Source organism: Procambarus clarkii, chromosome 2 (genome assembly GCF_040958095.1).
Source record: "Procambarus clarkii isolate CNS0578487 chromosome 2, FALCON_Pclarkii_2.0, whole genome shotgun sequence".
Taxonomy (NCBI): Eukaryota; Metazoa; Arthropoda; class Malacostraca; order Decapoda; family Cambaridae; genus Procambarus; species Procambarus clarkii.
Genome location: NC_091151.1, coordinates 31,610,821 through 31,624,305, shown reverse-complemented (window position 1 = coordinate 31,624,305; position 13,485 = coordinate 31,610,821). Strand labels below are relative to the sequence as shown.

General features: G+C 48.1%; 1 protein-coding gene across 1 annotated transcript in view; it reads left to right on the top strand.

Annotated features, from left to right (window-relative positions):
• The first annotated feature begins 3,031 nt into the window (after positions 1 to 3,031).
• Positions 3,032 to 13,485, top strand: part of LOC123762454 (uncharacterized) — a 49,603-nt gene continuing 39,149 nt past the window's right edge. The window contains exon 1 of the mRNA XM_069324042.1: positions 3,032 to 3,200. Coding sequence (XP_069180143.1) covers positions 3,048 to 3,200 — 153 coding nt within the window. The 5' untranslated portion in view covers positions 3,032 to 3,047. The remainder of the gene's footprint in view (positions 3,201 to 13,485) is intronic.

Sequence of the window (13,485 nt, the reverse complement as noted above, 5' to 3'; positions counted from 1 at the left end):
CCCTCACACCCTCACTAACCCTCACACCCTCCCTAACCACTCACACCCTCACTAACCCTCACACCCTCACTAACCCTCACACCCTCCCTAACCCTCACACCCTCCCTAACCCCTCACACCCTCACTAACCCACACACCCTCCCTAACCCTCACACCCTCACTAACCCTCACACCCTCACTAACCCTCACACCCTCACTAACCCTCACACCCTCACTAACCCTCACACCCTCCCTAACCCACACACCCTCCCTAACCCACACACCCTCACTAACCCTCACACCCTCACTAACCCTCACACCCTCCCTAACCACTCACACCCTCACTAACCCTCACACCCTCACTAACCCACACACCCTCCCTAACCCTCACACCCTCACTAACCCTCACACCCTCACTAACCCACACACCCTCCCTAACCCTCACACCCTCACTAACCCACACACCCTCCCTAACCCACACACCTTCACTAACCCTCACTACCTCCCTAACCCTCACACCCTCCCTAACCCCTCACACCCTCACTAACCCTCACACCCTCACTAACCCTCACACCCTCACTAACCCACACACCCTCACTAACCCTCACACCCTCACTAACCCACACACCCTCCCTAACCCCTCACACCCTCACTAACCCACACACCCTCCCTAACCCTCACACCCTCACTAACCCACACACCCTCACTAACCCTCACACCCTCACTAACCCTCACACCCTCACTAACCCTCACACCCTCACTAACCCACACACCCTCACTAACCCTCACACCCTCACTAACCCCTCACACCCTCACTAACCCTCACACCCTCACTAACCCCTCACACCCTCACTAACCCACACACCTTCACTAACCCTCACACCCTCACTAACCCACACACCCTCCCTAACCCTCACACCCTCACTAACCCCTCACACCCTCACTAACCCACACACCCTCACTAACCCTCACACCCTCACTAACCCTCACACCCTCCCTAACCCTCACACCCTCACTAACCCACACACCCTCCCTAACCCTCACACCCTCACTAACCCCTCACACCCTCACTAACCCTCACACCCTCACTAACCCCTCACACCCTCACTAACCCTCACACCCTCCCTAACCCACCCACCCTCCCTAACCCACACACCCTCCCTAACCCTCACACCCTAACTAACCCTCACACCCTCACTAACCCACACACCCTCCCTAACCCTCACACCCTCACTAACCCACACACCCTCCCTAACCCACACACCTTCACTAACCCTCACACCCTCCCTAACCCTCACACCCTCCCTAACCCCTCACACCCTCACTAACCCTCACACCCTCACTAACCCTCACACCCTCCCTAACCCACACACCCTACCTAACCCACACACCTTCACTAACCCTCACACCCTCCCTAACCCTCACACCCTCCCTAACCCCTCACACCCTCACTAACCCTCACACCCTCACTAACCCTCACACCCTCCCTAACCCACACACCCTCCCTAACCCACACACCCTCACTAACCCTCACACCCTCACTAACCCACACACCCTCACTAACCCACACACCCTCACTAACCCACACACCCTCCCTAACCCACACACCCTCACTAACCCACACACCCTCACTAACCCTCACATCCACCCTAACCCACACACCCTCACTAACCCTCACACCCTCCCTAACCCACACACCCTCACTAACCCACACACCCTCCCTAACCCACACACCCTCCCTAACCCACACACCCTCACTAACCCACACACCCTCACTAACCCCTCACACCCTCACTAACCCACACACCCTCCCTAACCCTCACACCCTCACTAACCCCTCACACCCTCACTAACCCTCACACCCTCACTAACCCTCACACCCTCACTAACCCACACACCCTCACTAACCCTCACACCCTCACTAACCCCTCACACCCTCACTAACCCACACACCTTCACTAACCCTCACACCCTCACTAACCCTCACACCCTCCCTAACCCCTCACACCCTCACTAACCCACACACCCTCACTAACCCTCACACCCTCACTAACCCCTCACACCCTCACTAACCCACACACCTTCACTAACCCTCACACCCTCACTAACCCTCACACCCTCCCTAACCCCTCACACCCTCCCTAACCCACACACCCTCCCTAACCCACACACCCTCACTAACCCTCACACCCTCACTAACCCACACACCTTCACTAACCCTCACACCCTCACTAACCCTCACACCCTCACTAACCCTCACACCCTCCCTAACCCACACACCCTCCCTAACCCACACACCCTCACTAACCCTCACACCCTCACTAACCCTCACACCCTCACTAACCCTCACACCCTCACTAACCCTCACTCCCTCCCTAACCCTCACACCCTCCCTAACCCCTCACACCCTCACTAACCCACACACCCTCACTAACCCTCACACCCTCACTAACCCACACACCCTCCCTAACCCTCACACCCTCACTAACCCTCACACCCTCCCTAACCCCTCACACCCTCCCTAACCCCTCACACCTTCACTAACCCACACACTCTCCCTAACCCTCACACCCTCACTAACCCACACACCCTCCCTAACCCACACACCCTCACTAACCCTCACACCCTCCCTAACCCTCACACCCTCCCTAACCCCTCACACCCTTACTAACCCACACACTCTCCCTAACCCTCACACCCTCACTAACCCACACACCCTCACTAACCCTCACACCCTCACTAACCCCTCACACCCTCACTAACCCTCACACCCTCACTAACACACACACCCTCACTAACCCACACACCCTCACTAACCCACACACTCTCCCTAACCCTCACACCCTCACTAACCCACACACCCTCACTAACCCTCACACCCTCACTAACCCCTCACACCCTCACTAACCCTCACACCCTCACTAACACACACACCCTCACTAACCCTCACACCCTCACTAACCCTCACACCATCCCTGACATATTTATTCACTACCCCATCTCACTTTTCTGCTTAACGTTCTCACACATGTCATTCTCTCCTTATAGGCTTGGCAGAGTTGACTGAGATGGTTCCCAGGGTCTCAGCGCTGCTAATAACGATCGTGGTGCTTATTGTGCTGTTCTTAACCTTTCGTGGTGGTGCCCGAGAAGACGTCATCATTACCAGAGACTCACCCTATCACCCCATCGGCCACCCTTCTCGTCTCCAGAAACAAGTGGTGAGCTAAACGTATTACACTGTGGAACAGTTTTTGTCCCTGGTTAGTAAGTCTTTTTTTCTAATTACGTATGCCCCCAATGTATAGCAGGGAGGGTGGCAGGTTCAGTGAAAAATAAGATGAGAGGGAGGTTGAGCGAACAGCACTAAGGAAGGGAGGTTGAGAGTACAGGTGGGAGAATAGGAGGTTGAGAAAACGTGAGGGAGAGAGGGAGGTTGAGAGAACAGCTGGGAGGGAGGGAGGTTGAAATAGCAGCAGTTCCCTGTTATTTCAGTTCCCTATGGAGGGAGGATTTGAGAACCACTCGAGGGAGGAGAGGGTAAAAGGATAAGAAATAAATTGGGTTTGGGGGTTAGGGATGTTAAGAGAACAGCAAGGTAAGAGGTTGGAAGATCAGTTAGGAGGTAGGGAGGTTGAGAGCACGGCATGGAGGGAAGGAGGGATGAGGGAGGAGAGAACAGCAGGAAGGTAGGGGTGTTGAGAGAGCAGAAAGGGGGATTTGAAAACCGCTGGGAGGGTAAAAGTTGAGAAAACAGCAGGGTGGGAAGGAGGTTAATGAAAGAACAGTAAAGAGGAAGGGAGGGAGGTTGAGAAACATCAGGGAGGAAGGGAGGTTGGGAGAACGTGAGGGAGGGAGAGAGGTTTAGAGAAAAGCATGAAGTTAGATTGGCTGTATGAACAGTATGAAGTTAGGACAACAAAAAGGTAGGGTGAGAGAACAGCTGGGAGAGTAGGAGGTTGAGAGAACAGCTGGGAGAGTAGGAGGTTGAGAGAACAGCTGGGAGAGTAGGAGGTTGAGAGAACAGCTGAGAGGGAGGGAGGTTGAGAGAACAGCTGGGAGGGAGGGAGGTTGAGAGAACAGCTGGGAAGGAGAGAGGGAGGTTGAGAGAACAGCTGGGAGGGAGGGAGGTTGAGAGAACAGCTGGGAAGGAGAGAGGGAGGTTGAGAGAACAGCTGGGAGGGAGGGAGGTTGAGAGAACAGCTGGGAGGAAGGGATGTTGAGAGAACAGCTTATATAGAGGGATGTTGAGAGAACAGCTTATATAGAGGGATGTTGAGAGAACAACAGTGTGGAAGGTCGACAGAACAGCTGTGAGGGGACGGAGGTTAGAGAACATATATGCTGGAGGGAGGTTGAGAGAATAGAAGGGAGGTTGGGAGATTGGGAGAACAGCAGACAGGGAATGAGGTTCAGATAAAAGCTGGGAGGAAGGGAGGCTGAGAAAACAGTTGGGAGGGAGGGAGTTTGAGAAAACAGCAGGATGGGAGGGAGGTTGACAGAGCAGCAGGGAGAGAAGGAGGGAGGTTGAGAGAACAGTATAGAAGGAGGGATGTTGATAGAACAGCAAAGATGGAGGGAGATTTAGATAACAACAGGGTGAGAGGATAAGAGAGTAGTTTGGAGGGATGGAGTTTTAGAGAACAAATGTGAGGGAGGAAAGTTGAAAAGAGCAGAGAGGGATGGAGGTTGGGAGAACAGCAGGGATAAAGAACGAAAAAAAGCTGTGATCGAGGGAGGTTGAGGGAACAGCATGGAGCTTTTGAGAACAGCTGGGAGGGAGTGAGGTTCAAAGAACAGCAGTGTTAAAGGTTGAGCAACAGCTCTATTGGATGGAGTTTGTAGAGAACAACAAGGAGGTAAGGAGGGTGAGAGAACACCTGGAAGTGAGGGAGTTTTAGAGAACAGATGTGAGGAAGGGAGGGTTATAGAACACCTGGGAGAAGGGAAGTTGTGAGAACAGCTGGGAGGGAGGATGGTTGAGAGAACAGCTGGGATAGATGATGCGAGAACGGCTTGGAGTTAGGGAGGTTAGAGAACAGGAAGGGGGAAGGGAGGATGAGAGAACAGCTTGATGGGAGGGAGTTTTAGAGAACAAATGTGAGGGAGGAAAGTTAAGAACAGATGGGAGTGTGGAAGGCTGGGAGAACGGCTGGGAGAGAGGAAGGTTGAGAGAACAGCAGGGAAGGTGGGAGGCAATTAGAAAGTAGAAATCGTTACTATTGAATATGGATAAATGGGAAAAGGTTTTGTATGTATGTATGTAACAAATACAACCTGAACTAACTTAACCCAACCTTCCTAGGCCTAATACACGCTATCTGAAGCCTGATATAGTACACACAGAAACACAATTGCGTGATGCATCAAATGAACAAATCCACAAGGGCCGTGACGAGGATTCGAACCTACGTCCGAGAGCATCCCAGACGCTGCCTTAATCGACTGAGCTACGACATGGTAAAATAATTGCAACCAGAAATTCTACTGAATTTACTTGGATCCTGCAGCCTCTCCGAGACACAAACCCAAGTGTGTCTCAATATGTATAAAAATGATGTGAAAACAAGTGTGAAAATCTAAGAGATAGTGTATGGCTTCCCTTGTCGCTCCCAAGATTTGAGAAACGATGGTATTTATTTACAGTATATTAGTAGTAGTAGTAGGCATCCTTCAGTCTCGGAAGACTATGGAGTTGCGCCCTGACAGGGCGCAAAGCCTGGGTAGGTAGATATGGAGAAGCTGTTACCCATGCAGCAGGTCCCCCCTCTCCACGTTGCTGAAATTATCCAATAGAAAGGCAAATGCCAGTACACATGGTTCCAGCAACGTCGCAGGAGCTGCCAGAACGAGGTCGACGTCAACAACGAACTGCCTTAGGGGCTCCAAGTCCGGATTTTTCCTCGAGGTTGACTCCTGAAGCCTTTCCCAAAAAAGGGGTATGGACGCAAGGCAGCGGAGGTTTAAAAACAGGGGTTTCCTTCCCCTAGATGGGCTGCCTTCCCAGACTATCGAGTCCCATCTACCCGGATTTACGTATATATTTATTTACGTATATATTTACCTAAATTTACCCAAGGGCCACTAACTATATAGTGGCCTTGACGAGAAAAAAAAACCTGGGGCTTGTTAAGTTCCGCCAATTGTCCTAATGATATTTTCTAGCTGGATTTTGGCATTTACGGCTTCAACGGGTAGGCGGTTTCAAGGATTTATAACCATCTGGGTACAAAAACATCTGTTTTCAGTTCTACTTGCAGGAACATACTCTCCAACACTATATCTGTGATTGTCCTGTTATCAGTGACTTCATACCAAATGGTATGAGGTACTTTGAGCTCTGTAAATACTTCATACACTCAGGAATATTGGAAGATATTCTTGTGCTGTACCCAGATTTTGCCAGTGGGGGCTAATAGATCACCCTTAAATATTTTGTTCTCTACCGATTCCATGTATGATTGGCCGGCCTGTGAGGTGGGGATGTTGGATGAGCTTGTAGCTGGTTTTTTATCTAGACTATACGGTCCTTCATACAAAATAGGGAAGCAGCACATTGCTGTGTATACCTAAGCATGTTAAAAAAATACATTGTTTGAGAGGAGTCTTGTAGAAACTGGTAAGAGTAATTATAATATAATGTTTCCATGATTCAGTGCTTAGCTCCTGTGAAAATCGTAAAGTTGTTGTTTAATCAGAGTTGATTTCTTTTTTGTATTGAGGCTGGTATTTTCTCCCTTAATTCCATGAATGCCTAACCATCCTGTGAGATGGGAGTATTAGATGAACTTATAGCTAGTTTGTTTATCTACATCTTGAGGTTATCTTGAGATGATTTCGGGGCTTTTAGTGTCCCCGCGGCCCGGTCCTCGACCAGGCCTCCACCCCCAGGAAGCAGCCCGTGACAACTGACTAACACCCAGGTACCTATTTTACTGCTAGGTAACAGGGGCATAGGGTGAAAGAAACTTTGCCCATTGTTTCTCGCCGGCGCCTGGGATCGAACCCAGGACCACAGGATCACAAGCCCAGCGTGCTGTCCGCTCGGCCGACCGGCTCCCTATATACCTAAGTTTCTTAATAAAAAAATCAGTAATAAAGATGTTAAATTATAGCTTGTATTATTACCAGTATTATCCTTATTAAATCATGTTAACCATGGATCATTAAGATCTCATGTTGAAATGTAATAGTCATATTTTTTCTCTTGATTCATTCGTTAAATTGCGCATTATGTCTTAATTTTTTCACTTCTTTGGATACACTGTACAGTACAAAAAGATAGAATAAAAATAAACCAGTAATATTTCTTTCATTATATTTTTTATTTAAATAACTGATTCAATATTTTTACAGCTTTGATATCCCCAGAGTCAAACTTAATCTGTGTAAACACTATGCAAATAAAGGAACCTAGTCTATGTAACTCACTCCCTAATGAGTTGAAAAGCTATCCAACTTTTGCCTCATTCAAAAACCAAACCAAAAAGTGCCTAATTTCATCTTCATAGTTTCCTACCTTGTGCTTTAAATTTGCACTGTATCTAGTGCTACCTAATCCCCCAATCTTTATGTACCTAATCCAAACAACTTTACCATTGTGATCATTGCTGTCGTCTGATATGTGTTATCAATATGCTGTATTGTGCCTATAAATCTTTGTTCAATTACCAATCAAGCTGTCAATGCAATCAATCAGAACTACTGATGTGCTTTAATATACCTACTAATCTCTCTCATTTCATTTTTTTCTGGCAATGTACCTGTTATCATTTTATAAATTTTGCTAAAATTTACCTACCTATAATTATCTTTTAGATTAACGACCTGCCCGAAACGCTGCGGGTACTAGTGGCTTTACAAGAATGTAAACACCATGCTATGTATCCTCACAAACCCAATGTTCTTTCTTGTATATATATAAATAAATACATAAATAAATAAATAAATTGCTTGTTGTTACACACAGCCAAATTGTGTTACAGGAAGAGGTCTTGGACTCCTACTTCCCCCTTTTTTTAACAGGTCATAATAGTCCATACAGTCATAATTATGGGTTTAAATATTCAATGAGAGAAGTTTTTACCTATCTTACCTAACATCATTTGTGCAGTGGGGCATTTGGTGATAGTAAATGCTCCCACCAGCCACCTTCTCTCATATTTCATGTTCACTAGTGTTTATTTACTTAATAACTATTGGTATAATATCTTGCTATTATAAAACTAATTCTAATATCATAAAAGACATTTACTGCAAGTTTCAAGCAGAGAATGTATATATATAACAAACACGACGGACTCCTCTTCACGAGATTCGCCAACTCAAATCTTTTGTTTATATAAAATCGATCCTCCGTGTTGTGTAGTAGAGAAAAAATTGAATTATATCCAGTTTACGTAAAGCTACGAGTGATCGAGGGCAACCTTAGCCGACGGAGCAAACTTACGAAGGTTTTCCCTTCTTAGTGTGCCTACCTGAATACCAACGTAGCTGCTACGAAGGTGCTAAGAAGGAGAAACATTCGTAAGTACCTTCGTGAATCTGGCCCTGATTCAAGGCCTCATAGTTTTCTATGAAGACTATGGATTATAGATCGGTGGTGGTGAGTACATGGATACTCCACAGTAATGTAAACTTGAATTAATTAAAGCTAAGACGGCTAATTCTTAATTATTAGTGGACGAGGTTAGTGTTGCCAGAGATATAGCAAATGTTTATTAATTTTGTTTTAGCAAATGTCATTCTTATATACTGTATTTCATACTCCTCCCTACAATTATATGCCATGCTATCTCATTTACGGGTCAAGAAAACCAGGCTATTACTCGTACCAGGCGTACAGAGTCCAAAGAGGCTATAGGAATGCAAATTAACGAGAGAAAGGCTAAGCTGATAACGCAAACAAAGTCTGTCGTTGAGGCAACATTTTTGCTGGTAATATGTGTGTGTCAGCTCCGGAAACAGGCCAGGCAGTAAACCAGGAACTACCAGTGATGTTGACGGCATCGCTAGAAGAGACCTAAGCCAGAGATTGTCGTGATTTAGGGAAAAATTACTCTCTAGTTTCGTGAACTACTGCCTTAAAAGCACCTACTGAAAGCGAGTCTTTTTTCTTCATGACACTGGGTTAGATGGTGCGTACCCCGTCAACAAAGAACTAGAGGCTAAACCTTTTGTGAGGCATTCATGGTTATACACACCCCTATTGTACATCTCACTCTACCACCCTTCGAGGATAGTAAGTGGTTCAAGTACTCCTCGGATGAAACTGCTAGAGCCCTTGTAGTCTTTGGGTGACACAGGGGGTAAGGTGCTGACTCGACCTGAGATCCCAGTATGGGCACGATAACTGTCAGACATTAAGCAACAGACAACTGTGGTGTTTGCATCAAAGGCAGTGCGAAGGTTGACCTATAAGTAAACAAAAACATCAGTGATGCTATGACACTTTCGAAAGCTAAATGGAGTGGGGAAGAGGTGGTGATTATGTTCTAAGAACCACATCAGATGTTTTAATGAAAATACGTTCGAAATGCTTGTAAATGCACCTAGTGAGAGCAATAGGGTGAAAATCCTTAGGGACAGCTAGTCTCTTGAGCACCGGGTTTCCGAATAGGAAGAATAACCACCACAAGCCAATCCTCGAAGACTGATGACGTCTCCCAAATACGGTTATAGATATTCAGGAAATACTGAAAAGTGCTCTGATGGAGCATGGAGCAACTTGTAATGAATGCCGTCTGAACCCTCCCCCGTAGAACTGCAGAGGGTTATGGCAGTCTGGAGTTCAGAAGGAGAGAAAAAATAGATTTAGGGAAACTGTAGGTGGGTACCGCCTGCGTCAAGCTCGGCAAACCCCAGCCAATAAGGTGTTGCCTCGCTACGGTCCATTTACCTTACTGGGTGAGTGAGGTTTAGGGTGAAAATCGACATGTGGCCCGACAACTTTGCACCAAGCAATACCAAATCTAAAAAGAAAATATTAACTGCCATAAAGCTGGGCACATGGAACGTCAGGACACTGACATCAGGTTTCTCTTACGACCTATAAGAAATCAACGACGCCCGAAAAACAGCAGTCATCGATAGGGAGCTCAGATGGATATCGTTGCTCTCCAAGAGACCAGGCTTCTAGGATCAGGATCTGTGAGAGAGTGGGCCTTCTCTTTCTTGTGGCAAGGAAAATCTCCAGATGAGACCAGAGAACACGGTGTGGGATTTGCCATCAGGAATGCACTATTGGGATTCATTATAGCACCGACGGGGAGAACCGAACAAATTTAGACTCTCCAACTGCACTCCCAAAAAGAACCAGTCAATGCAATTAGTGCATACACACCAACCCTGTCTTCTCCAGCAGAGGCCAAGGAAAAATTCTACGATGACCTCAACAGATTCATAGCGAGAATCCTTGTAAAGGAACCACTGTTCATCCTCGGCGACTTTACCGCCAGAGTGGGTGCAAATCACAAATTTTGACCCACTTGTCTGGGTCAATTCGGCATAGGGAGGATGAATGAGAACGGGCAACGTCTGGTAGAAATCGGCTGCCTTCAAGGTCTCTGTGTTACCAACACGTTCTTCGGAACAAAGCCTCAACACCGAGACTCTTGGAGACACCCCAGATCCAAGCACTGACACCAGCTTTACCTGATTCTTACCAAGCGTGCAAGTCTACTCAGCGTCAAGATTACGCATAGCTACCAGAGTGCTGTCCTTGACACCGACCACTTTTTGGTATGTAGCAGGGTCAAGATGCAAGCAAAGAAGTTTCAGCACTCGAAAAAGGAGGGCAGACCTCGCAGCGACACCACCAAGACCCGAAATCAGGACAAGGTGGAAGATTTTTCACGTGCACTCGAGTAAGCTCTCCCAGGACTGGCTGGGGCCACCGCCTGTAAAAGATGGGAGCACTTCAGAGATGATGTGTTCAACGCTACAATGTCCACCTTCGGCAAGAAGACCAGTAGGTCGACAGACTGTTTCGAGGCTCACTCGGAACAAATGACACCTGTCACCGAAGAAAAAAATCTGCCAAGGCTTTGTTGGCCTTGGAAGCCAACAAAGCCTGCCCAAGTCAGCGCAACTTACAGATCCTTCAAGCTGTCTGCTGTAAAGTGCAGCAGAGCACCAGGCGATGTGCCAACTACTATTGGCTCCAGGTCTGCTCCCAGATACAGACTGCAGCAGACACAGGCAATGTAAAGGGGATTTATGATGGCATCAAGCAGTCCCTAGGCCCAATCCAGAAGATGACTGCCCCCTTGAAATCTGCCACAGGCGAGGTGAATCAGGAACAGACACTGTAGCTGAAAAGCTGAGTCGAGCACTACTCTGAGCTATGCGCCAGGGACAATGTGGTCACCGCAGGTGCCTTGAGCACCATTGAGTGTCTGCCTGTGTTAATGGAGCTCGACAGCGTACCGACCCCTCGTAGAACTCAGTGAAGCCCTTGACTCCCTTGCTTCTGGCAAAGCTAATAGAAAAGACGGGATTCCTGCTGAGATCTTGAAGTGCTGCAGAGGTAATCTACTCATGGAGCTGCATAAACTCTTCTGCCTCTGCTAGGAAGAAGGGGAGGTGCCACAAGACATGAGGGACGCCAACATCGTCACGCAGTACAAGAATAAAGGTGACAGGGGCGACTGCAACAATTACCGTGGCATCTCCCTCCTCAGTATTGTCGGAAAGCTGTTTGCTCGAGAAACATTGAAGAGGATCCAAGTACTTGCAGAGAGAGTCTATCCAGAAGACTCTCTTCTATCCAGAAGAAAGAAGACTATCTTGAGGTTATCTTGAGATGATTTCGGGGCTTTTTAGTGTCCCCGCAGCCCGATCCTCGACCAGGCCTCCACCCCCAGGAAGCAGCCCGTGACAGCTGACTAACACCCAGGTACCTATTTTACTGCTAGGTAACAGGGGCATAGGGTGAAAGAAACTCTGCCCATTGTTTCTCGCCGGAGACTGGGATCGAACCCAGGACCACAAGATCACAAGTCCAGCGTGCTGTCCGCTCGGCCGACCGCCTCCCCTTCCAGAAATTTCCCCTAAAAAATTTTCTCTAGAAATAGAAAAAATCTCCAGAAATTTTCCCCTATCCAGAAAAGGGCGCCCTGACAGCTGGGTGGACAGTGCTTCGGATTCGTAGTCCTCAGGTTCCGGGTTCGATCCCCGGTAGAGGCTGAGACAAATGGGCAAAGTTTATTTCACCCTGATGCCCCTGTTACCAGGTATAGATACCTGGGAGTTAGACAGCTGCTGTGCGCTGCTTCCTGGGGGTGTGTAACAAAAAGGAGGCCTGGTCAAGGACCGGGCCATGGGGACGCTAAGTCCCGATATCATCTCAAGACAACCTCAAGAAGAGAATCACAATGTTGATTCCGAGTTAACAGGTCTACCACCGACATGGTCTTTTCCCTCAGACAACTGCAGGAGAAATGCAGGGAACAGATGCAGCCACTCTTCGTAGCCTTCATAGATCTCATGAAGGCCTTCGACCTCGTTAGCAGGGATGACCTGTTCAAGATCCTCCCCAAGATTGGATACCCACCCAGGCTCCTCAGCAACATCAGATCCTACCACGAGAACATGAAGGGCACCGTGGTCTTGACGGCTTAACATCAGACGCCTTTGACATCTGAAGCGAAGTAAAGTTGGGCTGCATCCTGGCTTCAACCCTATTCGGGATTTTCTTCGTAGTTATGCTGTAGTTCGTCTTCGGATCTGTCACGGAAGGCATCTACCTCCGGACCAAATCGGATGGAAAGTTCTTCCACCTTGCCAGGCTTAGAGCCAAGACAAAGGTTCGCTGAGGTGTCTGCACGACTTCTTTTATGCTGACGACGCAGCAGTCACCGCCAACTTTGCCGAAAACCTCTAATGGCTCACGACCTTCTTCAGCGAGGCCTGTCAGGCTTTTGGACTCACCATCAGCCTGAAAAAAGCAGGTCATGGGATAAGGAGTGGACTCCCCACCTGATTCTGGCATCTTCAATTACAAACTGGAAGTCGTTCACGACTCCGTGTATCTGGGCTCCACGATCTCTGACTCCCTCGCTTTCGACACAGAGCTAAAGATTGTTCTCTTCAACTGGTAAGTCCTCTACAACCATATCCAGGCTGACAAAGAGAGAATGGGCTAACAATAAGCTGACTGAGTCTACAAAGATCCTGGTTAACAGAGCCTGCGTCCTGAGCACTCTCCTATATGGAAGTGAGTCTTGGACACTCTGCATCCGTCAGGAACGACAGCTGAACGTCTACCATATGCGCTGCCTCCGACACATCTTGGACATCACCTGGAAGAACAAGGTGACAAGCAACAGCATCCTAGGGAGAGCTAGAATCACCAGCATGTACACAATGCTGAAGCAAATAGGAATGTGCTGGCTCGGGCACGTGGTGCGAATGGGCGACAGCAGGATCCCAAAGGATCTCCTGTATGGAGTGGTGACGCAGGGAAAGCGTCCAATAGGCAAACCCCAGCTGCAGTACAAAGACGTA